The following is a 27,217-nucleotide window of genomic DNA, read 5'->3' on the forward strand; positions in this document are numbered from 1 at the left end:
TGCGATACACTGCCTTATAAATTTGTGGGCTGTTACATACATTTGATATTTTTATGTACATATGTGTACTTTAGAAATTACTCAGCAACATTATCTGTACACAATTTAACCTGCTATTTGGTACAGATAGTTTTGCCTGAAAATTCATTGTATAAGATATATGTTTGAACGTGAATGAAACTTCTGACCAGACCTCACCCCCTAAGATGCTTCTTTGAAAAGAAACTAAAAATACATGCATATAGAGTTTAGGGACACATATTTATCTTCTATTCCAGAAGCATTTCTTTACCACTACTATTAAATTATTTCTTTAGCACTACCAGAGGTATGCAGCACTGTACAGAGTCATGAAAGAGACAATCCCTGCTCGAAGTAGCTTACAATCTAAACAGTCAAGACAGATAAACAGGATGCCATGGATACAGTTAGGGGAAATGGTTAATCTACTGGCTAGGGCAATGGGGAGTAGGGTTATGGATTGAAGGCTACAACAAAAAGGTGGGTTTTCAGTCGGCTTTTAAACAAGATAAGGGAAGAGGCATGGTGGACAAACTCAGGTAGTTTATTCCAGGCATACGGGGCAGCTAGATGAAAAGAATTGGCAGTGGAGGAGAAGGGTACACCTAAGAACAGCTGATCTGAGGAACTAAGTTCTCTGGGAGGTATACGAGTATAAGGAAAGAGAAGAGAGGGGAGATATTGAGGGGCAGCAGAATGAACACACTTATAGGTAAGTAATAGGAGTTTGAACTGTATGCGAAGGTGAATAGGGAGACAGTGAAGTGATTTAAGGAAAGGAGTAAGATGAGTGTAATGAGGTTGGTAGAAGATGAGTTGTGCAGCAGAGATTTGCACAGATTATAGGGGACAGAGGCAGTACAGTGGGAGACCAGTCAGAAGTAGATTGCAGTAATCTAAGCCCACAGAAATGACTTTTAAAATTAACCTCTAAAATGAGTCCAAAAACCTCGAGATTATTTCCTGTAAAATATACAGGACTGTACATGAAACACAGCAGAGAATGATAGAAAAGTATTCATCAAATCCTTAATAGGTATGGTTTTATGGAGGCCTGCTATTGCAAATCGAGATACAGTACTGAGAGAGGTGAATTGTGATATAGCTTCTTCATGTTTGAGTGACTGGGGCCAGCGAGGCTTGGATAAATGATGAAAGGGATATGAATGTGCCCAGTGAATATATACATATTTGTGTATGTGTCGTACTAAGCAAAACCCTCAAAACATATATTAAATAGTGTTTCTATGAAAATAAAGGTATGTTAAAAATTGTGCACTCTAATTATACATGTGCTTTCATCAACTCATGTGTCTTTCATACTGTATTAATTAGACCAAATTATATTAATTTTATAAATCTAATACCTTATATGATATTAAATGCAGGGTTTTAATAGCATTTTAGGCTTCTGAGAAATACTACAATAATGAACTGAAGTTTGCATAGCATTACAACTCAAACAGTTAGTTAAAGTGTTACTGCAATTTCACTTGGCTAACCATTAGCTTGGAATGAAACTAACTCATTTAACATCTCTTCCCTGTTCCTGCATTGTTAATCTATGGAAAGACCAGATTAAAATGTATTCAACCAAGATACTGACTTTATTTCAAGTATACAGTTATTAAAAAAACAAGGGACCTTGTTGAGATCAATCACTAAAGTCTAGCGACATCCAGGAATAAGTTTTTTAATTACATATTCTTTCTTGATCATATTGTCAGTAATCATTTACCTGGTAACTTTCAGAATATTATTGCTCTGCTTTTTAATTGCTATGTGATAATAGATAAACTATCAACAAAGCTAAGTATCTATTAAGTAATTTATATTCCAAATAATCCGTTTAGGAGAGGTACAATGTGCAAATAAAAGCTCAAAACAGAAAAATAACTCATCAATGAGTAGTTTACCATCATGGGTAATAAAATTATCCAGTTTTCTTTTTAAATAGTTACTTTTCCTTTTCTTTGTATTCTTTTGCCTCACTGGACAAATGAAATCATTTCAAACTCACCATTACCATTGTACAGAATCTGCATTGCTTCAAACTCCAAAGAGGTGTACATTGGATCTAAGGCTTCGCTATAATTGGCCATTTCCATGTCCATTATTGGTTCTGAAAACCTCATCCCTGAATTTAAAAACAGCAGGTGATGGACGGTGTCTCGTCAGTTTCCAAGCACGGAATGATGAGGTGTCCTCTCTTTTTCAGTCAGTGACTGCATGTGTGTGCCTTCTGTGAGGTAATGGGAGGAGCCTTGCTGCTGGTTCTGCGTGCCATGCTCTTCCTGGGTCTGTTTTTATGACTGGCTGAAGTCATTCTTTTGATAGTCTTGGAATGTTTCATGGAATAGTCTTATCAGACTTTTGCTGGTTATAGTGTTTTAGTAAAACTTAAAAGACATCAACTAAGCAGTTATGATCATTTGAGTAGGTTGATAAAAGGTTTCTCCTTCAGTTATCCTGACTGTTGCTTCCTTAAGCTTTGACAGCTAAAAGCATTTACACAGTGAGGCACACTGATTATACAGCATGGTAAAATTTAACAAGGCTGGATGGGCCTATTGGTGTTTATCTGCTGCCATGTCACTATATGGGCCTATGGAGTAGAGTTTAGTGTACATAAAAAAGTGTTCTCTATTACAGAGCTTATTGCTTATTCTAAAACAATATCCCAGCATGTTAGTGGGACTATGCTAAACCTAACTCATACCTACATGCAGCTTTATTTTGCTTGTTTTCTACTGGTACTTACCCATATCTATTAAGAACATATTTAATTCCTCCTTTTCTTCCTGAGAAATGAAAATTAAAGAGGGATTTGATAGGGTACACAGTATTTGCTCTGATCTGTCTTCTCCAGTGTCACATAGTCCCCTCCTTGTCCTTGCAAAGTACAGAAGAGAGTAGAAGGAAGAAGAACAGAAGGAAAGGGGGTTGGATGGGGAAGAAATGCAGCTCTTCTTTGCTCTAGCTCACCCTACCCCTCCTAGTCCAATGCAAGGAACAGGAGGTAGAATTCTCAGTGTATCAAGAGCAGTGGGGTTTGGTGCATTGCACTGCTCTAAGCTTTTGAGATACTTCCCACATGCTGCTTTTGGGGTTTCATGAGTGTGGTACAGAGAGAACACAACCCCTGACTGCAAGCATTGTGTCAAAACAATGGACCTCATAGGCATATGGCTACATCTCTGTTTTTTTGGCCAACTCTGCTCTTTTGGTTCCCTTTGTATGGTCTGCAGAGATTCTTCTTCTCTGTGCTGGTTGCAAACAACAGTCCCTAAGAACATAAGAATTGCCGCTGCTGGGTCAGACTAGTGGTCCATCGTGCCCAGAAGTCCACTCACGTGGCAGCCCTCTGGTCTGAGACTACCCCTACCTGCGTACGTTCCGGTTCAGCAGGAACTTGTCTAACTTTGTCTTGAATCCCTGGAGGGTGTTTTCCCCTATGACAGACTCCGGAAGAGTGTTCCAGTTTTCCACCACTCTCTGGGTGAAGAAGAACTTCCGTACATTTGTACGGAATCTATCCCCTTTCAACTTTAGAGAGTGCCCCCACGTTCTCCCCACCTTAAAGAGGGTGAACAACCTGTCCTTATCTACTAAGTCTATACCCTGAAACATACCTTGAATGTTTCGATCATGTCATCTCAATCTCATCTGCTCGAGGGAGAAGAGGCCCAGTTTCTCTAATCTTTCACTGTACGGCAGCTCCTCCAGCCCCTTAACCATCAAAGTCGCTCTTCTCTGGACCCTTTCTGTGTCCTTCTTCATGTACAGTGACCAGTGCTGGACGCAGTATTCCAGATGAGGGCATACCATGGCCTGGTACAGCGGCATGATAACCTTCTCCGATCAGTTTGTGATCCCCTTCTTAATCATTCCTAGCATTTAGTTTGCCCTTTTCGCCGCCGCCGCCACACATTGTGCGGACGACTTCCTTGACTTGTCGACCAGTACTCCCAAATCTCTTTCCTGGGGGTTGTCTCCAAATATTGCACCGGACATCCTGTGTATGAGATTTTTGTTACCGACATAGGTTACCGACATAGGTTGCATACGCAGGAGTTTCATCAGCCGTAAACCTGAAGTCATTATGCCACTATATAGATCCATGGTGAGACCGCACCTGGAGTACTGTGTGCAATTCTGGAGGCTGCATTACCGCAAGGATGTGCTGAGACTGGAGTCGGTCCAGAGGATGGCCACCAGGATGGTCTCGGGACTCAGGGAGCTCCCGTACGAGGAGCGGTTGGGGAATTTGCAGCTCTACTCACTCGAGGAGCGTCGAGAGAGGGGAGATATGATCGAGACATTCAAATATCTCACGGGCCGCATCAAGGTGGAAGAAGACATCTTCTTCTTCAAGGGTCCCGCGGCAACAAGGGGGCATTCGTGGAAAATCAGGGGCGGGAAACTGCACAGTGACACTAGGAAGTTCTTCTTCACTGAAAGGGTGGTTGATCGCTGGAATAGTCTTCCACTTCGGGTTATTGAGGCCACCAGTGTGGCGGATTTTAAGGCCAGATGGGATAGACATGTGGGATCTATCCGCAAAGATAGATAGCGAGGATCACTGGAGTGGGCAGACTTGATGGGCCGTGGCCCTTATCTGCCGTCTATTTCTATGTTTCTATGTTTCTATGACATGCATCACCTTACACTTATCCACGTTAATCCTCATTTGCCATGTCGCAACCCATTTTTTGAGCGTGTTTCTGTCCCGTTGCAGGTCTTTGCAATCCTCCTGCATCTTCACTACTCTGAATGACTTCATATCGTCTGCAAATTTAATCACCTTGCTCGTCGTACCTATGTCCAGATCGTTTATAAAGATGTTGAAGAGCATGGGTCCAAGCACCCTAATGTCGGAGGAATGTATTTTCTAGATGAAGAAATGCATAACTTATTTTACTTTAGAATTTTGGTTGTAATTTAATAAGTGGGTGCCTTCATTTAGATCAGGGATCTCAAAGTCCCTCCTTGAGGGACGTAATCCAGTCGGGTTTTCAGGATTTCCCCAATGAAAATGCATTGAAAGCAGTGCATGCACATAAATCTCATGCATATTCATTGGGGAAATCCTGAAAACCCAACTGGATTGCGGCCCTCAAGGAGGGACTTTGAGACCCCTGATTTAGATATTCCAAGGGTACCTTTTAGGATTATGTTCTACACTGGACCTTAGGTGCCTAGATTCCAATAAATAATGCTTACATAACCAAGTATTGGCACATCTACAATTTAGATGCATGCACTTACATCTGCCAGCAAGATGGTGTTAAGTTGCAAGCACCTAAATGTAGCAAGGTCCCAACTAATTTACAGTATTCTCTAAGTTATGCATTCTGGTGGACCCCCACCTATGCCCCACCCATTTATACCCCTCCCCCTCCCCCCACACACCTTGCAAAAACATGCTGTGCAAGACAGATGCATATTAGCACATACCCGCATACTCATGCAGTCGGTCCATAAATATTATAGACCCACTCTTTTTATATTCAATATGTTGATCTCAGTGTTTAAATGAATCATCTACTTGCCTCACAATTCTTTATCCAACAGTACTAATTCTTTAAAGTGAGTGCCAACCAACACTGTGTGCCAGAGGCATGCATAACACATGCTTAAAAACTAAAACACCACTTAATTATGATTCAGTAAATATGCAAAAAAACTTACAGAATGCATATTCTGGGTGGGTCTCATAAATGTAATAAAAAATAAAACACTCTAAGTTACTCCCTGGATTCTATATATGGTGCCCAAGATTGAGCACCAAACGTTTGGTGTGGATCATAGATTCATCACAAATAAATTGTTTAATAAGCTAGTTAACGTATTTATTTTATTATTTATATACAATGGTACCTTGGATTACGAGCATAATCCGTTCCAGGAGCATGCTCGTAATCCAAAATGCTCATTTATCAAAGCGAGTTTCCCCATAGGAAATAATGGAAATTCGCTTTGCTCCCCCCGAAGGCCCCCCTGAAGGCCCGGCACCCTCCCTCCCGTGATCTGTCAGCCCCCCCCCCCGTGATTCGGCACCCCCCCCCACCGTGATTGGGCATCTGCGCATGCTCAAGGCCTGCGAGTTCACGTTCTGAAGGGGAGGCAGAAGAGAGAGGGGGTCTTTTACTAAGGCGCGCTAGCCGATTTAGTGTGCACTAAATGCTAACGCGTCCATAGAATATAATGGGTGCATTAGCACTTAGCACACGCTAAATCGGCTAGCGCACCATAGTAAAAGAGGGGGTATATGTTTAGTATTTTTATTGTTGGTAGATCATTTTGACTTGGTCATTTTAAAAGTAGTTTGCAAGCCAAAAAAGTGTGGGCACCCCTGTCCTAAGTGGTTTTGCATTCAGGTACTTTATCATATTTCCCTATGTGTCCCGGTGGGCTCAAACTCTTTCGAGTGTACCTGGGGCAATGGGGAGATTAAGTGACTTGCCCAGGAGAAGTGAGGGATTTGAACCCACAACCTCAGGGTGCTGAGGCTGTAACTCTAACCCCTGCACCACACACTCCCACTTCAATTCATTGGCAATAATATGAATTTGTGCATGCATCTGCCTGCATTCTATTCCATAACCCCGGGCACCCAAATCCAATAGAATACAAGCCAAAAGGAAGCGTGGCCATGGGAGGGGCATGGGCAGGTCGGGGCATTTTCAGAAAATCAGCGCAGTGCTATTGAATAAGGGGTTTCCGTGTTTAACTTGGTCACTGGAATTTACACAGGCTTCAGTAGATATCAGTCTGTAACTCAGAGTTGGGCACTGAATTCAGTGCTAAGTGCTATTCTGCAAAGGGTGTATGTTTTTTACAAAGTCATGCTCTTTCCTAGCATCCAGATTTTGGTGTCATATACGAGTTAGGCACCTACTGCATGTCAATCAAACTTAGGCACCCATTATAGAATTGTGCTTAGTTGTGCCTAACTTAAAACATAAGCACTTGTAATGTAGGCCAGAGTTTTAAAGACCTACATTATAGGCACCTATGTCTTTTAGATAATCATGCCTAGCAAGGCCTAAATCTTTCTCCATCTGTAAACACTCCTACTTTGGTGTTAGGCACTGCTAGGTAAAGAACTAAATCCACAAACTCAAAGTCGCAAAGCAAAGAGTGGATATGTCCTAATAAGATTGGTGAACACTATTTATTACACAAAGGTCCTTTATTCATCAAATAATTGAACAATTCAAACTCAATGACTCGACATGTACATGTTTCGGCCTCAACCGGCCTGCCTCAGGAGTCTACAAAACATAGGTGTACAACAATTAATAAAACAAAACAATATATAAACATCCATATATCGCAAAATAACATTGTACTACAACAAAAATAAAATAACCAAATGTACATTGGCTCTTGTCCCGGGTTTGGGGAGCCCATTTCTGATGCTGCCATTGATAGAAATGATATTAAAATGAAGTAAGAAACTAAACTAAACTAAACTAAACTAAACCTTAGGTTTATATACCGCACCATCTCCATGGTTGTGGAGCTCGGCACGGTTTACAGGAGTTGTAATGAGAAAGGAACTACAAGGTAAAAGCTAGATAAGGGTCAGAGGGTAGAGGGAAGTTAGAGGGCTAGGATGTCAAAAGAGGAGGAAGAGTTAGATTTTTGAGAATAATCAGGTTTTCAGAAGTTTACGGAAGGGTTGGAGAGCACTCAGGTTAAAGAAAGAGGAGCCCTTGCCTGCCTAAGCTCCTGAAGGTGCTTATAAGCGCAACAGTCTTGTGGCAAGCGCGGCTGATTATAGAACTGCTTCCAGAGTGTGAGAAATATGAAGAATTACAGTTTATTTGATGAACTGAGTGGCCTGTGGCAAGTTGTCATGAAAAGTTGTGGATGATGGTGGTATCACTAGTTAAAGACGATTGAATATCCAAATGGACACTTGAGGGTGAATTTATAATTATTATTATAGAGAGACAAGGAGGGCTTCTTATAAGGTGTAAGATTGGTGATATTAAAAAAAAAATTGTATTATGTGATTGATATTTGTAACATGACTGTATGAAAAAGGTTGTAATAAATAATTTTAAAAGAGATAAAGAGCTCTTTCATATTTTGTAGAAACACAAATACTATTGGTAAAAATTATGCTCCAATTCACTTGAGATTATTGAATGATTCTGAAGGATACAGACATTGACAATGTGTTTTAATCAATGCATATTTTAGATCCATACCAAAAAAAAAAAAAAAAAAGTTTCATTAGCACTTCAAGTCCTCTCTATCTGCTCTTTTTGCCTGTTAAGGAAAATGATACTAGAGTTACTATCTTATCTTTAGGACTATTAAGCTGTGTTCTGTACTGCATATCAAAACTAATCATGTGCTCTGCTGCATGATCATAAGATAAAACAAAGCACAAAATTACACTAATAAAATCAAGGTTATTTCCATAAAAGTATATTCCTGGAATCCTAATCATTAATATTTGAAACATTTTAATATAAATGAACAACAAAAAAAAAAAATCAAAAAATTCTGTTCTGGAAACTCTTCTTAATACATAATATTGTCAAACCTGGCACCTCTTTATGGAAGTTGTTTTATGGATATTTTTCACGTAACAGCTATTAGAAAGTTCTTATATTTTATACAAAATAAGTGTACTGTAATATGAAGCTTTTGTGTGATTGACACGCAATCAGCGGCCGCCAGAGGCAGCCGACGACAATGGCACAGTTTATAGAATCTAGGCCTAAGTATTTTAAAAGGATCATAGACATTCGAAATTCCAAATCTCCAAATTTAAACACTGGGGCATTTACAGCTCCTATAAATTGCACACACATCCTAACCAATTTGTCTTTTTTTGACCTGGCACTTGGTGAAGTCTGCCCTGGAAGAGATTTGCTACCATTTGCTGTTCTCTGATTGTCACTCACTATTACCCCCGCCCTTTTATCACCATGTACCTTTTCAGTCATTTAGCCACTGATTCTATAAAAAGCGCTAAAAATTATGCATGCAAATTTGCACATGCAATTTAATTGAACAAGCTAATTAGTGCCAATAATTGGTGTTTTATCAAGCAACTGTTGTGCTTGTAAATTTAGATGTGAGATCCATGCCTACATTTTACATGTGAGTCAAAAAAGGAGGCACAGAAATTGATGGGTCATGTGTGATTCGGAAGAATTCCTTTAAGTTATGTGCATAGATTATAGAATAAGGGAGATCCATGTCTAAATTTAGGCATGGGCATTTGTGCCACATATTCAGCCTAAAGTTAGGTGTGGTTCCCAGGTATAAGAACTATTCTATAAACTGCACTAGATTGTACCCGCTGGTGCCTAACTTAAATGTTTTAATTGGTTTTGAGTAGCCTGATAATTGGTTGTGCCATTAAAAACCAGTTAAAAACTCATTTTAAAAAAATTAGGCGCTCCTAGGCACCCTCTAGGACTGGCACCTGGGTCCATGGCGCCTAGTAGAATCTAGTGATGTCAAAGCCCCGAAGTGGGTGTATTTGGTGGCGTCAGACTTTGTCATTTTGGGTGCCATTTCCTAAATTTAGTCCTACATGGCTGGCTATTTTGGATTTAGGTAAAACAGGTTTTCCAATAATTAACAAAGACTACAAATTAAATATTTGGAAAATAGACTAATACAGCACAATATTGAAGTTACTAGTTAATTTTATAGTGAGCAAGGTAAAAATATTTGATTACATAGTTTTGCAAATACACACTGGCCACACAAGTTTCAAGTTTATCAAGTTTATTATAACATTTGATTAATCGCTTATTCCAAATTCTAAGCGATGTACAAAGTGATAAAATTACAAAATATAGGAAGAAACCATAAAAGAGATGTACTATAACTACTAATACATTGTAGTAAATAAAATTACAAACATAAACGACAAGTTTCATAACTACTAATACATAATAATAAATTAAATTACACGTACATTAATAAAAACATAGGGAAAACTCGGGATGAAATAAAATCTAGTTATAAAAGTAGAACTGATATGAATACAGTTTATTTGAAGCTGGACAATATGGAAAGTGTGATTCAGAGTCTGAATTTAAGATTTTTGAATTCTCCCTGGGAAGTGAAGATTTCTGCACACAGTTTACTACATAAGTACTTTATGGAGATATGATATCAACTTTTTATGCAACATAATATATCTGGGAGCTAATTTTAAAAAAACCCTGAAAAGGCTAACAATAATTCAAAATACAGCAAAATACGCATTTATGGGCTGAAAAAAATATGATCATATTAGCCCATATTATTAGCAGCCACACAGGTTGCCTTTTGAAGCTAGGGTGCTATTTAAATTTTCCTGTATTTGCTTCAAAATGTTGTTCGGCTTGGCTCCAGCTTACCTATCTTCACGGTTTAAACTATATAGGATAAAAAAAAGTCTGCTCGAAGAATTAATTTCTTTGTCCATCCTACACTAAAACATTGCCACTATAAAAGATTTCTTGATAAAACGTTTGCATTTTGGGCAGGCAAATTGAACAGTTGGTTAGGCACAATAATTTCCCAGACTCAGTCTTATTAAACTTTTCAAAAATCTATGAAAACGTATCTTTATGAAAAATTTGTAAATTAAACGTCAATTAGACTCTGTATTTACTAAGAATGTATTGTCACTGAACTGTTCAGTCTCTCTTGAATGTGAACCGCTTAGAACTAAATGGTATGGCGGTGTACAAGAACAAAATTTATTATTTATTATTATTATTTACCCATGAAGAATCATGGAACTAATATAGTAGAAAGAGATATGATAGTTGACTCACTGGAATCATTGCGAGAGAATTCTGGAATATAAGCTTCGATCTCATGTGTCTTTGGTTGTAACTTTAGTGTAAGAATTGATAAGGATTATTTGTTAAGATTATGTTTTAACAATAGAGAGAAACAATTTATAGGAGTAAAAATATTTTTGCATCTTAATATTTCTTGTGAGACCCAGTAGCAGCAGAAGCAGATTTCACTGCAGCACCCTGGAGTTCTCCAGATGAAGGCATCATTTTATTTGAAGTTTCCTTATAAATACCATATTTTTCGCTCCATAAGACACACTTTTTTCCCCCAAAAAAATTGGTAGAAATAAAGGTGCGTCTTATGGAACGAATACCCAAACCACACCCCTCCCCCCCCCCAGTTACCTTATTTTAATTCTGGTGCCCTCAGTCGCTGGACGTGGCTGCCTCTCTAGCAGCAGAGCGATGCTCAAGGCTGCCTGCCTAGTCAGCTGATGCAGCTGCCTCCTCTTCCATTCTTCCCTTCTCTAGCTGCAGAACAGCGTACAAGGCTGCCTGCCTGGTACCACGCCACTTCCATTCTTATGGGAAGCGGCGTGGGACCAAGTGGGCAACCTTGTGAACCGCTCTGCCGTTAGAAAAGGGAAGAGGAGACAGCCGTGTCAGCCAACCAGGTAGGTAGCCTTGCGCGCCGCTCAGCCACTAGAGAGGTAGCCGAGTCTCTATAGGAGCAGCAGCTTTCCTGCGGGCCAGGTGCGAGCAGCAGCCATCGGAACCAGAAGCTACTGAGAGTACCAGCATGGTGGTGCGGCCCTGAAGAGAGCGAGCGGGCTATGGCAGCAGCGGGTTCCGGCCTCCTGCACTCCTCCTTCCCTTCCCCCATGGCAGCGCTGGTTGGCACATCCGGGCCTCAGTTGCCTCCACCGCCATTCCTCTGACTCCCTTCGCATTCGCCTTCGCCTTCGCCTCTGCCGGAACATGTCTAACCAGGACTCCAGGAGGAAAATAAGGTACGGGGAGAGTTCCGAGGGTATAAGGGGGGGGGGGGGAGAGGGGGCCCTGCTTGCCTTCCTGCTTCTTGCCTCAGAGAGGTGCCCTGCCTTCCTGCCTTGGGGTGGGGATAAGGAGTACAGGAAAAAGGAAATGAAGCTTGACATGGGGAGGGAAAAAGACAGAGCAAAGAAATGCTGAAGGAGGAGGGAGCATAGGGACAGGGACATGGAATAATGCTGGAAAGGGGAGGAATAAAGATACAGAGATGGTACACATGGATAGTGAAGAAAGATTGTGCACAATGGTGGGCCCTGCCTGCCTGCTTGCCTTGGGGTGGGGAGCCCTGCTTGTCACTAGGCCACTAGGCTTGTCTACATGTCACTAGGCCACTAGGCCTGCCTGCCCTTTGCCTTGTCTCTGCCTACCACTAGATCATCAGAAGGGGGACAGGGTACAGAGCTTGGCAGGGAGGGGGGACAGGGTGCAAAGCCTGGCAGGGAGAATTTGGTTCAGAATGGGTTTTTTCTTGTTTTTCTCTTCTAAATCTAGGATGTGTCTTATGGTCAGGTGTGTCTTATGGAGCGAAAACGTTGCATTATATATTACACTGGTCAACAAACATTTTGCTACTGGAGGTCTGTCACCTGTACCTTAACAAGGGCCACATGCTGACTCTATCTCTGAAAACAGTTTTTGTCTATCACATCCTGTTTAGAAGGTATGCGTCAGTTTGTGTCCATATAATTTTCATCAATTACACTACGTGAAGCGTTGGTATTTTACTGTTTCTGTAATACAATATTGCATATTAGGACAGCTCATCGATCACATATACCAGCAATTTGAAATTTTATACTAAAAAGTGATTGTGCTGCTTTTTCTACCTTTGAATTTTTATATTTTGTTTGTTTTTGTCTAAGATATTATAATTATGAACAGACAAGGTTGTGTTAACCATCCTGATAATTTCTGTTATGTCTGCGGACAATTTATTGCACAATCAGAAGTATATTTGGTTTCGAGAAAAGTGAAGCCAAAATCAAAGAAAGTGTTTTTGTTGGACCCGAAATCCGTGCACTGATCCTTGATGATGCATTCCAACAGAAGCTGAACCTGGCTGAATCAGCAGCATGGGAAACATTTGTGCTGGTTGTTCAGAATTTTCTTGGTAATAACAGATCAGAGAATTATTCTGAGTTTGTGGAGTACATGCTCACAGCATATCAGTTAATGGGTGCCAGAATGTCACTTAAAATGCACTTCTTACATTCTCACCTCGATTTCTTCCCACACAATCTTGGTGATGTCATTGATGAGCATGGGGAAAGATTTCATCAAGATATCAAGGTGATGGAAAGCAAATATCAGGGAAAGTTCAATACCAGTATAATGGGAGACTATTGTTGTTTCTTGCCAAGAGAGACAAATGTACAGTACAAGCGTAAAAGCAAGTATCTTAATTCTGAATATGCTGACATCACTTTTGTGCGAGTTAAGAGAGGCGTAAATATGCTGTAAGATGTTTCCTTAGGGACGAATTCTATAAATGACGTCCCAATTGTAGACGGCTAATTTCTGCATTAAACCAGAATCCCTGCATGCAAGCAAAGCATAATGAGTTGGGGATGGGTAATGTTAATTAACCTTAGAAGGAAAAATAAAGCCAAGAGTGACCTGACATTGTACATCCCTGATAGTGGGAACTATGGGAGGGGAATCTTAGACCATTTGCGACTTTAGAATTACATGGTTCTAACTGTACCAAAAGTCATTCTCAGGAATTTGAAGTAGAGGTTTGTGGGGCAATTTGGTGTTCAATGACATGTGCAGATTTACCATGTAATTTCTTATGAAAAGAAAGAACGGTAAAGTTGCAATAAATCCTCTTAAGTGTTGTAACATCTACATGTCAAATAGAACCCGGAAGTCATCGGAGTTAAAAATCCTGAAAATTGTCACTTAGAACCCTGTAATTCTAAGGTTGCACATTATAACAAGGGTGGATGGTTCCCAGCCCACTGCCCAGAAATAAGAATGGTCAGTGGGATATTCATACTTCAGGAAGTCAGGTGGAGAGAATTTCCTGAAGAAACACAGTGGGCTCAATACAATAATTGTGCCAAGCCTAAAAAGAGTAGAGCTAGACTCTTGAATCATAATGATGCCCAGAACTGTGCAAAGCATGGCAGGAGAACTGTGAGTAAGAAATTCTGTTTAAAGGGAAATATTTTTTGGGGGGAAGGGGGAATTCTTTCTGATTGATGAAAAAAGTGACTGTAAAGGAGAACTTTGTGATAAATCTTTTCCAAGCATCATCAGCCGGTATGGCTGTATTAGAACCAGTGCAAACTGAACTGGATAATAAAACTTAGAACTGGTCGCTGTACATGAAGAAGGACACGGTACTACTTGAAAGGGTCCAGAGAAGAGCGACTAAGATGGTTAAGGGGCTGGAAGAGTTGTTGTACAGTAAGAGATTAGAGAAACTGGGCCTCTTTTCCCTTGAAAAGAGGAGACTGAGAGGGGACATGATCGAAACATTCAAGATAATGAAGGGAATAGACTTAGTAGATAAAGACAGGTTGTTCACCCTCTCCAAGGTACAGAGAATGAAAGGGCACTCTCTAAAGTTAAAAGGGGATAGATTCCATACAAACGTAAGGAAGTTCTTCTTCACCTAGAGAGTGGTAGAAAACTGGAACGCTCTTCCGGAGGCTGTTATAGGGGAAAACACCCTCCAGGGATTCAAGACAAAGTTAGACAAGTTCTTGCTGAACCAGAACGTACGCAGGTAAGGCTAGGCTCAGTTAGGGCATGATGGACCACTGGTCTGACCCAGGAGCGGCAATTCTTATGTTCTTATGTTAACCTGTCAAAGATTGTTCCTATGAGTTGCCGGTACCTTCTGTTTATGAACTCTGAATGTATAGATTCCAAAACCATAGACCTCTTTAGTAGTGCAATAAAATGACATAAAATAAGCAAATAGCAATAAAATAATCATATTCCAACATGTTTGTTTAGTTTGCCTCTTAATGATAGAGACCTTCGTACCTGGTAATGTGTGGAGCCACACACAACACCAGCCAAGAATTGTTAAAATTATACAGTTGTTTTTGACATAACTTGTGCTAGATATAAGTTATGTCAAAAACAACTACTACATGTCGCCAGGTTTTTTTCCTCAAAGAATCATAAAATATTTCTAGTCTGCTTTTTTCTGCCATTGTCCTGGTAAAATGAGCACTCAATATACGCATAAAGTAACTATAAATCCGATGAGCAATGAATGTTTTTCTTCTATATATCACAACAGGCAGACAGTTGTATTAGAGAAAGCAGAATAAATAACATCTTATCCTACTACTGTAAAAGTCTACTGCTAAGTCAAATAATTTTTAACCATTTTTTTTTTTTTTGGACATGACATTCAAATAAAACAAAGATAAATAATGCAGAAAAGGCAAATATTTTTTCAGTGGAGAGGGAATTTCAGGACAAGGGGTCATGAAATGAGGTTCAAAGAAGGTAGACTCAGAAGTAACACATGGAAAAATTTTGTGACAAAAAGAGTGGGTGGTTTTTAGTCCAGCATGACAACGCATTGTCCAAAAGGCATGGGTCAAACAGAGAAAGATGTTCACTATGGGGAGTAAAAAAATTAACCTGGTACCAACCAGGATCTGCGGTTCTACAACAGGATGGGAAAAGGTTTTACTGTATTTGTCAACATATTCTGTGTTCAGTTTTCATGACTTTGACTTGAATTTTTTAGTACAGATAAACAAATTTGCTGACATATTTGTCTTGAAGATATTACTGTATACAAAAATGTGTTGTGTTAGATTTTAAATTATTTGAGTTAAGGGGAATTCATCAAGGGGTGCTAATTGATTACTATGTGCTAAACACTAAACCACTTTTACAAAACCGTTGTATGTTTTATAGCGCTGGCCTTGGCAGTAACAGCTCTGATGCTCATAGGAATTCTTTGAGCATCAGAGCTGTTACCGCCGGCACCGGCGCTAAAAACCGTGCTACGGTTTTGTAAAACGGGGGTAAGACACACCTATGAATATAATGGTTGTCTTAGTATTTAGCATGCACTAACAAGGTTAGCGTATGCTAAATCATTTAGCACCCCCTGATGAATTCAGCCCCCCAATATATAGTAGGGATGTGCATTCCCTTAAAACTAAATAGGAAATGTAATTTTCTTCCCAAAATGACAGGAAAAAAACCTGAAATTTCAGGCTGGCATCTTTCACAATGAGTGTGCCTATGTGTATGTATCCCTGTTTCTATAATCTTACACCTCCTTTTTTACACGTTTGTCCTGTTACTGTGTGTGCTGCTAAAAGCATTTCCTTGGACTTTTTAATATTACCATTGATGACATTACACAAGAAGCGCTGTATCACTGTGACGTATAATATTGATGCAGGCATCTGCTGAAACACAGGCTCTGAAAACCTACCTTTTTGATATAGCCTTTAATCCATAACCCTACTCCCCAATGTACTAACCAGCAGATTAACCATTCCCCCTAATTGTATCCATGGCATCCTGTTTGTCTGTCTTGTCTGTTTAGATTGTAAGCTCCTTCGAGCAGAGACTGTCTCCTTTATGACTCTGTATATCACTGCATACATCTTGTAGCTCTATAGAAATAATTAATAGTAGTAGCAGTAGTAATCCGTTTCCTACAATTTTTGACTCTGCCTTGATGTTCCATCTGCTGCCCACTTCACTGTTTTGTTTCTCATGTTTTCGCAGAAGAAAAGTCTGGAGAACAACTTCATTTGGCTGACAAACGTATATACGGAAATGGAGTAGATATCATGCCATTCACAGAAAAATAGTGTTGATGAACAACTAGAAAAATAAAAGTGGACAAAGTCATGGGACTGGGTGAGATCCATCCTAGGATGTAGAGGGAGCTCAGAGAAGTTCTTGCAGGACTTCTCACAGATTTGTTTAATAAATCCTTAAAGACAGGAGAGGTTCCTTGGGACTGGAGAAAAGTGAATGTGATCCCTCTTCATATAAGTGATAACAAAGCAGAAGTCTGAAACTGAAGGCTGGTAAGCCTCACTTCAGTGGTTGGAAAAATAATGGAAGCTCTGGTGAAAGAAGGAATAGTGAACTATCTAGAACTGAACAGGTTACAAGATCCGAGACAACGTGGTTTCTTTCACCAAGGAGAAATCATGCCAAACAAATCTGACCAGAGAATTGGATAGATGATCTGCGCTAGATTTAGAGGCTCATTTTCAACGTGGATATATTGGGACTCCTGAGGAAGGCAATTTGCCAAAATAGCGACTCTGTTGGGTCCTATATACCATATGGACTTTGTCTGCACTGGAAGTTTGACTTGAGCTATAAGGTACTAATAAACTTTCTTGAGTTCCTTTGGATACTGGCCTTTTCTTCCCATACAGTTGTGTTTAGTAGCAATTTTTAGACGTTCTAACTTGGACCGGGCAAATAAAATTGTGGAACATGTAGAAAAACATGATTTAATGAGACAGAGTCAGCAAGGGTTCAGCCGAGGGAGATCTTGCCTCACCAATTTGCTAGACTACTTTGATGGTGTAAATACATATGTGAATAAAGGTGAGCCGGTTGATATACCCCCTCTTCTATTAGCCACACTGAATGGCCCATGCAGCTCCCAACACTCGTAGGAACTCTATGAGCATCGGGAGCAGCACGGGCCATTCAGCGTGGCTCCCTGTACTAGAAACTGCTAGCGCAGTTTAATAGAAGAGGCCCATAGTGTATCTAGACTTTCTGAAAGATTTTGACAAAGTTCCTCATGAGAGGCTCCTGAGAAAATTAAAGAGTCATGGGATAGGAGGCAAAGTTCAGTTGTGAATTAGGAATTGGTTATCGGATAAAACAAAGTGTAGGGTTAAATGGTCATTTTTCTCAATGGAGGACAGTAAACAGTGGAGTGCCACAGGGATCTGTACTTAGACTGGTGCTATTTAACTTATTTATAAATGATCTGGAAATTGGAACAACCAGTGAGATGATTAAATTTACAGATGACACTAAACTGTTCAAAGTTGTTAAAACGCATGCGGATTGTGAAAAATTGCAGGCAGACCTTAGGAAATTGGAAGACTGGGCATTCAAGTGGCAGATGAAATTTAGAAACATAGAAAAAAGCAGCAGAAAAGGGCTATAGCCCACCAAGTCTGCCCATTCCAAGTATCCCCTCCCCTGAATTTACTCCCTTAAAGATCCCACGTGAGTATCCCATTTTCTCTTAAAATCCATCACGCTGCTGGCCTTTATCACCTGGAGTGGGAGTCTGTTCCAATGATCCACTACTCTTTCGGTGAAGAAGTACTTCCTGGAGTCGCCATGAAACTTCCCTCCCCTGATTTTCAGCGGATGCCCTCTGGTGGTCGAGGGTCCCATGAGCCAGAAGATATCATCTTCTGACTCGATGTGTCCCGTGATGTACTTATATGTTTCAATCATATCTCCCCGTTCTCTTCTTTCCTCAAGTGAGTACAGCCGCAATTTTTTTAATCTTTCTTCATACGTGAGATCCTTGAGCCCCAAGACCATCCTGGTGGCCGTTCGCTGAACCGACTCAATCCTCAGCACGTCCTTTCGGTAATGTGGACAAATGCAAAGTGATGCATATTGGGAAGAATAACCCAAATCACAGTTACCCACCTTGGGGGTTAGTGTCCAAAAAAGGGTTCCAGGTTTCATTGTAAACAATACGATGAAACCTTCTGCCTAATGTGCAGCGGCTGCCAAAAAAAGCAAGATGCTAGGAATTATTAGAAAAGGGATGGTTAACAAGACTAAAGATATTATAATGCCCCTGTATCGCTCCATGGTGCGACCTAATCTGGAGTATTGCATTCAATTCTGGTCTCCTTATTTCAAGAAAGATATAGCGGCACTAGAAAAGGTTCAAAGAGCGACCAAGATGATAAAGGGGATGGAACTCCTCTTGTATAAGGAAAGACTAAAAAGGTTAGAGCTCTTCAGCTTGGAAAAGAGAAGGCTGAGGGAAGATATGATTGAAGTCTACAAAATCTTGAGCGGAGTAGAACAGGTACAAGTGGATCGATTTTTCACTTTGTCAAAAATTACAAAGACTAAGGGACACTCGGTGAAACTGCAGGAAAATACTTTTAAAACCAATAGGTGGAAATATTTTTTCACTCAGAGAATAGTTAAGCTCTGGAATATGCTGCCAGAGGTTGTGGTAAAAGTTGATAGCGTAGCTGGTTTTAAGAAAGGTTTGGACAAATTTCTGGAGGAAAAGTCCATAGTCTGTTACAAAGACAAGGGGGAAGCCTCTGCAATGTTGCTACTCTTTGGGTTTTGGCCAGATACTAGGGACCTGGATTGGCCACCGTGAGAATGGGCTACTGGGCTTGATGGACCATTGGTCTGACCCAGTAAGGCTATTCATATGTTCTTATGACATCATAAAGTAACTGAAACACTGGGAGTGAGCCATAAAGTAAGAGCCAGGTTTAGTACTTCATTTATTAAACTCAATAAAAATTTTTGAACTAAAAAAAAAAAATAAAGTAACTGAAAGCTTCTCTTCAGTAAAGTGTATTTTTAAAACCATTTCTAGCACTGTAACTACTACATAGTGAACTTTCTGAAATAGATAAAAATATAACTGGAATTCTTAAAGCAAAGAAGCCAGGAGAATGCTCAGGTGTATAGGGAAAGGTATGGCCAGTAGAAAACGGGAGGTGATAGTGCTGTTGTATAAGGCTCTGGTGAGGCCCCATTTGCAGTACTGTGTGCAATTCTGGAGACCATACCTTCAAAAATATATAGGATAGATTCGGTCTAGAAGGCTGCTACAAAATTGGTTAGTGGTCTTTATCATAAAGTATATGGGTTGGTGATACATGGATAAATGTAAGTTTAATCCCTTTTCCTTAATAAATTTTCCTCTTTTGGCCTCCTTTTTGTTTTCTGTCCACGCTATGGAAGGGTAAAGATTTTATTTTTCTTAGTTCTCAGTTTTAGATTTTTCTTGGTTAATTATGCTCTGTTTTTCATGAACAAGTTTGTATTTTGTAACATACAGTTAGTGCACAATATTTGGGCAGTTACTACTGGATGCCCGTTCATTCCACAGTATACAATTTTAAGCTGCATTATGTTAAGGTTGCCAAATGGATCTAGATTCACAGGACGGGGTTGATCCAGTCTTGGGTTTACCCTGTTGCATATAGGGACTTGTAGTTCTCATTTCCCCATTTTATTCCCTAATAAAAGCAAAACTACAAGTCCCAGCATGCCCTGGGGTAAACCCAGAAATGAACTGACCCTGTACTGTGATTCTGGAACCAGTAATCAGCCTTACATTAGGGTGAAAAAGAAAAGGATTGGGACTTGTGTACCACCTTTTTGTAGTTTTACAACTACACTCAAAGCAGTTTATACAAAGGTGCTTGTAGCATTTTTCCCTATCTGTCTTGTTGGGCTCACAATCTATCTAATGTATCAGGGGCAGTGGAGGATTAAGTGACTTGGCCAGGGTCACAAGGAGCAGCACAAGGTTTTAACCCTCAACTGCTATTTGTGCTTTAATCTGATCTAATGCTATGAAATACAACCTAAAATACTAATCTAGACTACAACGCATATTATATATAAACCCTAACAGACTTTAAAGGCTACACTATTGCCTAAACTGACTTTGCTGAAAAAGCAGAGTACTGAACTAAAAAAAAGGACAATGAAATAACCTCCTGAAGCCCAAGTTTTACCTTTTCCCAAGTTTGAATGCTAGCAGGTAAGATATTCCAATGGAGTTTTTCTTCCCCTTAGCATATCCTCACTCAGCTGTTACTCAATCTGTGCAAAACTCTGCTGCATAACTTATCTTCTACCCAGGGCAGGATTAACCAATAGACCAAGTAGGCACGCGCCTAGGGCCCGAAATGGTCAGGGGGGCCCGATGAAGGAGGGCATCAACATTGTTTTTTCCAAACGGCGATGGGCCCCTCCAGCATCGATCGGCAACGCAGCCCTCCCTCCCCCCCCATCGACGGAAAGTAAGACAAGCAAGCAACGTGGGTAAGAAAGGCAACGGGAGCTGTAATTCTGCAAGCGGTGCTGCTTGCCCAAAGCTTCCCTCTGACGCAGCTTCCTGTTTCCGTCTGGGCGCATGGTGGTGTGGGGTGGGGCAGGGGGCCCAGTGTACTTGTGTACCTAGGGGCCCTCGACGAATTAATCCTGCCCTGCTTCTACCAACCACACTACACTCATGCCACTCTTCTCCTTAAATCATTACACTGGCTCCCTATCCACCTTCACATACAGTTCAAACTACTATTGCTGACCTACAAGTGTGTTCATTCTGCTGCCCCTCAATATCTTTCCTCTCTTCTCTCTCCTTATGCACCTCCCAGAGAACTCCGTTCCTCAGATAAGCTGCTTTTAGCTCTACCCTTCTCCTCCACTGACAATTCCAGACATCATTCCTTTCATCTAGCATGGAATAAATTGCTCGAGTTTGTCCATCAAGCCCCTTCCCTTATTTTGTTTAATGGCAAGACTGAAAACCCACCTTTTTAATATAGCCTTCAATCCATAACCCTACTCCCCACTGCCCTAGCCAACAGATTAACTATTCCCCCTAACTATATCCATGACATCCTGTTTGTCTGTCTTGTCTGTTTAGATTGTAAGCTCTTTTGAGCAGAGACTATCTTCTTTGTGACTCTGTGCAGTACTGCTTATGTCTAGTAGTGCTCTAGAAATAATTAGTAGTAGTTGGTTTGCACATGGCCCAGTATAGATGATACTTAGTGACACTACCCCAGGGATCTCAAACTCCCTCCTTGAGGGCCGCAATCCAGTCGGGTTTTCAGGATTTCCCCAATGAATATGCATTGAAAGCAGTGCATGCACACAGATCTCATGCGTATTCATTGGGGAAATCCTGAAAACCTGACTGGATTGTGGCCCTCAAGGAGGGACTTTGAGACCCCTGCACTACCCAGTTATGTACCACTGAATATCAACAGCCTTCCAGCTCAGCAATGTTGACGTGCATAAAAGGCCTTGTAAAATTCAGCCATACCTAAAAGTACAAGCAGCACAAGCTGACAAGTACTTGTAGAGTAGACATGCTCAGAGGAGTTAGAGAGTGGATGAAGACACTATTTAAACATATATATGTGCTTGCTTTATGGGGGTAACATTTTCATCTGTTCTCAAGCAGGCATAATCTCCCACTTATTTAGCGATACTTAGCTGGCTACCCACTGATATTCATTTGGAGATAGCTGGCTACCTCCCTCTGAATATCTGGCTCGCTGGATTGGCTGGTGGCCAGCTAGGTCTCCCAATGTAGCTGGTCACCACCAATATTTAGCAACTAGCTAGCTAAAGCTAGCGGCTAGTTAAAGCAGCCTAAAAAGCAGGTCTATCTTTCGCCATACTGCCTTTGCCATCCAGCTGCTGAATAATGGCTTGGCTGACTAAGTCCAAGGCAGTGAACTTTGACCCAGATATTCAATACTAGTGGCCAGATATGGCCCCAGCATTGAATATCCAGGATCAAGGCAGTTCACAGGAGGTAGCCGGGCTGTTTCCTGCAGTTTGAATATTGGGCCCAATGTGCCTTCAGTTTAGATCAGGTGTAGGGAACTCTGGTCCTCGAGAGCCGTATTCCAGTCAGGTTTTCAGGATTTCCCCAATGAATATGCATTGAAAGCAGTGCATGCAAATAGATCTCATGCATATTCATTTGGGGAAATCCTGAAAACTCGACTGGAATACGGTTCTCGAGGACCGGAGTTCCCTACCCCTGATTTAGATATAATGTCTGCAAGTTACTTAATTCCCCATTGCCCCAGGTACATTAGATAAGAGTGTAAGCCCACTAGGACAGATAAGGGAAAATGCTTGTGTACCTGAATATAAACCACTTAGAACCAGTGATTCCCAAACCTGTCCTGGGGACCCCCAGCCAGTCAGGTTTTCAAGATATCCCTAATGAATATGCATGAGAAAGATTTGCATATAATGGAAGTGACAGGTATGCAAATCTCTCTCATGCATATTCATTAGGGATATCTTGAAAACCTGACTGGCTGGGGGGTCCCCCTGGACAGGTTTGGGAACCACTGACTTAGACTATAAGTGGTATATAAATACTAAAAATAAATAAATATGTTTATAAAGTCACATACCTTCTCCACCTCTAAAGCTAGACACTCTATTATGATCATGGTTATGATTTATTAATTTGTACTCCCTTAGTGGTGGAACAAGGTATTATACTTAATGGAAAGCTATACAATATTCATCTAGCTATACTGAGAGGTAATATTAGAACAAAGTTACATAACTATTTGCATCATCATTTCTTTTGACTTCATAACACATATTCTTCTCACTCCTGACTGGGAAAACTCAGTACAGTTTTTTTTTATTCCTTCTTTTCCAATCTACTACAATATATATGTATGTTAGCAGTTCCATAGTAACAACATAGAACTAATTTTGAATTGTGATGGTCTCGATAATCATAGGGCAGGTGACTGCCTCTTGTCTGATAATTCCTTAGGATATGAGAGACTGGGGGGCTCATAATAAAAAAAAAAAAAAAAGTCTAAAAAGTGGCCTAAATGGGTACTTGGACGATCAAAAAGCCTGATCGTCCAAGTACCCATAATCAAAGCTGGTTTTAGACGTATCTAAAACCAGCTTAGGCCTTTCCCCTGCCTCTAAACGCATAGAGCGAAAAGAGGCATTTTTAGAGGGGAAAGGGAGGGCGGTGGGCCGGAGGTGGGCCTAGGCGTACAGCAGGTATAACCAAAACTTTTGACAGGTTGCCTAGTTGGCACTTATATGTTTTGGCTTAGACCAAATCAAAACAGGTATAAGTGCCAAAGAGCTGCTGAGCTGATTGCGGCTGGCGCGATCAGCTCAGTGGCCCGGCAACCTACCCACCCCTCACCACAACCATCACGACAGGAGAGATGGCTCATCTCCCCTGCCACGATGCGATCACCCCTCTACCTGAACTGCTGTGACCCGTGGCAGGAGAGATGGCCAATCTCTCCTGTCGTGATGCATCATCCCCTCTGACAATGATCCAATGATCCAGGCAGGAGGGAGCCCAAGCCCTCCTGCTCTGGCGAGCCACGACCCCCCCCCCCCCCTGCTGACATCGGGGCAAGAGGGAGCCCAAGCCCTCCTGCCACATGGTACCCCTGAACCCCCGACATGATCAGGGCAGGAGGGAGCCCAAGCCCTCCTGCCCCGCAGCACCCCGACTCCTGACCACTTTGCGACCCGATTTTTCTCCGACCCGATTCACTAACCTCGTGGCCGATCATCCTCCGATCCGATCTACGAATGCAAATGAGGCGAACAGCATGCAAAGTAGGAAGGACACGATTCACTAAACTAAAGAAGGCACACTGACTGAGCTGGCCAATCCAAAAACAAGCGACTGGTGAGGACCAGTCGCTTGAGCAAAAACCCTGCTCTCTGCCCCGATTTCCTGCTCTCTGCCCCGATTCTGCTCATCAAAGCCTTAGCCCCGCTGGTGAACTTCAGGTGACCAGCTACGGCTTTGACATACGGTCCCCGAGAGAGCCCTTGATGTGTGCCCTGACTCTCCTGCCCTTCCCCGCAGTACAAGCCTGTGGTTTTAACCCACCGGTTTAAAGCAGGTTAAAACCACAGGTTCGCTGATGCCGGGAGAAGGAGGCCGAACTTGAGTGCTGTCGCGGGGCAGTGGGGGCGCCGATGCCGCTCAGTGCCGTCACGGAGGGGTGGGGGGCGCTGATGCCGCTGAGTGCCGTCGCAGCCCAGGAATTTTCCAGACCTGTCTGGCTGTGCACTCCCTCTAAGGCTGCACCCGGGGTGGACCGCCCCCCCCCCCTCCGCCCCCTCTTGGTATTCCACTGCCCATGGCTGGTACAAGGGGTATGGCTACTGTACGGATAGATAGTGACTCCCGCCCCTAAGGTTGCCCTGTATGAAGCTTTTTTTCCCTACCAAAAAAGCTCCGGTGATATCATTGGTGGAGCCTGAATGATTTTTCTATGTACAGTATATTGCTTGTTCAGTAGCCTACAGGATCCTACAAATATAAGAACAAAAGCAGTTAAAAATTCATTGCGTAGCAGTTTGTATTGATGGCGAATTCATAGATGTGATAAATACAGAAACAAATAGAACAGATGTACCCTTCTGCTTAGACTGTTAAAGCAAAGTGAGCACTCTTTTGGTCAACAAATTGAATAATGGAATTCATAGACCATTCAGTGTAAATAAGCATCCAATCATCCAATCAATAATATCTGATGTGGCATCTAATGGCATAATGCTTATCACTGCTGCTCTGCTCTCTTTTTAAACTAGGCTAGTTTAACTGTAAGTGAGCCTATAATAGAAAAAAAGTTAGATATTTTTCAATTTGTTTCAATTTCCATACAACAGGGGCGAGCTTGCAAACATGGAAGCCTCTGCCAGAAGTCCTAAAGGGGGTCTTTTAATGAAGCAGGCTCCCAGAACCAACTCTAACAGTGCTCATATTTACACCTACTCCAAGAGGTGCACATACTCTACCTGCATGCCTAACAGGGCTGAATTTGTGGCGGAATGGTCTGGAGCGCAATTCCATTACTTATTTTCATACTCCAGTATAGCAGGGGCATTCTGCTCTATCCCCTACCTTCCAAGCACCCTGGAGGGAAGAGAAAGGGAGGTGGGGGAGCCTGAAGCAGAGCAGAGCAGAGAACACTCACTACTCCTAATCCATTCTATTCACTTTGTATGATCAGTGTATCGCAAACTGTGTGTCGCAGCACTAGTGTGCTGCTGCGAGATTCCTGGTGTGCCGTGAGATGCCGGCGAGGAGGAGAGGTGCCGGCGCCGGCTGATTGCTTACAAGATGTACCTTTCACAGCAAGAGGCACTTCCTGTAGGCAGTCAGCCAGTACTGGTGCCTCTCCTCCTCGCTGTACCTCTCCTCATCCATCCCCACCTCCATGGCGTAGTAATAGCAGACTCTGCACATGCACGGATGTCGATGTAATGACGTCACATATGCGAGTGACAGCATCGCATTGGCGCCTGCGCATTTCCAGATGCCCTCAATCCGCGACACTGAGTTCAGTGTGCCGCGGCTTCATAAAGTTTGCATAGATTTACATATGAAGGAGGCATATATGCACATCTACCTCATGCATATTCACTGTGGCTATCCTGAAAACCTGGTGGGGCTGGATGTGCCTCAAGGACTGGGTTGACAAGCACTTCTCTATTCTAATGACATACACTTGTAATCAGTGCACAAACAAGGCTGCATACTTTAGAGCAAGGGTGTCAAAGTCCCTCCTCGAGGGCCGCAATCCAGTCGGGTTTTCAGGATTTCCCCAATGAATATGCAGGATATCTATTAGCATACAATGAAAGCAGTGCATGCAAATAGATCTCATGCATATTCATTGGGAAAATCCTGAAAACCCGACTGGATTGCAGCCCTTGAGGAGGGACTTTGACACCTCTGCTTTAGAGAAATGCCCTGCATATGCACTGAGTGCATATTATGGAGGTAATTCTGTAAAGGGGCAGGTATTTTAATCATTTATATGAGAATGTGGCAACATCACATCACATGTAAATGATCTTTAAGAATATAAACTTGTTAAAAGGCATGCACAGTAATGCAAAATAGAAGACGATGGGCAGGCACAGTTTTGTGGGTGGGGCGGGGCATGGCCAGAGCACACAATTATGCGCATACCCCCAGATTCTGTATATGGCGCCTTAAGTTGTACATGCAGATTGGTGCACACAACCAATTTGCACGCACAACTTAATTGATTGGTCTACTTGGCATTGATAATTGGCAATTAACACCTCATAATTGACACTAATTAGCACTAATTAAAAGTTACCTGCACAACTTAGAAAGGGCTAGATTCACTAAGGGCACAGATTTGATCCGATCCGTGAGGGATCTGATCTGTGTCCGGGGGGGGGGGGGGGCACTGATTCACGAATCACCCTCATGCCCCAAACAGGCAGGAGTTCGGGTCAGGCAGGAGATTGGGGCAGCAGGAGATTGAGGCAGGCAAGAGATCGGGGCAGCTGGGAGAGTCGGGGTTGTAGGAGTTCAGGTCAGGCAGGAGACTGGGGATGACAGGGCAGGTCAGTCGGAAAGGGCTTGAGCGACTGGTCCTCGGCAGTCGTTTGTTCGTGATCGGCCAGCCCAGTCGGTGTTGCAGGGTTTTGGTTAGTGAATAGCGTCCCTGCCTATTTTGCATGCCGTTCCCCTCATTTGCATGTGCGGATCGGAGGATGGTCAGCAGAGAGGTAAGTGAATCGGGCCAGAGTAAAATCAGGTCGCAACCGATCGGTACACGATCGATTTGCTTAGTGAATCTAGCCCAAAA

The 27,217-nt window shown here is 41.9% G+C and overlaps 1 protein-coding gene across 8 annotated transcripts in view; it reads right to left on the reverse strand.

Moving 5' to 3' along the window:
* Positions 1-27,217, reverse strand: part of HNF4G (hepatocyte nuclear factor 4 gamma) — a 162,189-nt gene that overhangs the window by 103,721 nt on the left and 31,251 nt on the right. Inside the window, exon 1 of one of the 8 annotated variants that reach the window (XM_033933464.1) lies at positions 2,042-2,081. The exons of the other annotated variants lie outside the window; for them this stretch is intronic. Within the exon in view, the coding sequence (XP_033789355.1) occupies positions 2,042-2,066 (25 nt within the window). The 5' untranslated portion in view covers positions 2,067-2,081. Of the gene's footprint in view, positions 1-2,041; positions 2,082-27,217 lie in introns of those variants that run through there. 8 annotated transcript variants of the gene reach the window in all.

This window comes from Geotrypetes seraphini, chromosome 2, assembly GCF_902459505.1.
Source record: "Geotrypetes seraphini chromosome 2, aGeoSer1.1, whole genome shotgun sequence".
Taxonomy (NCBI): Eukaryota; Metazoa; Chordata; class Amphibia; order Gymnophiona; family Dermophiidae; genus Geotrypetes; species Geotrypetes seraphini.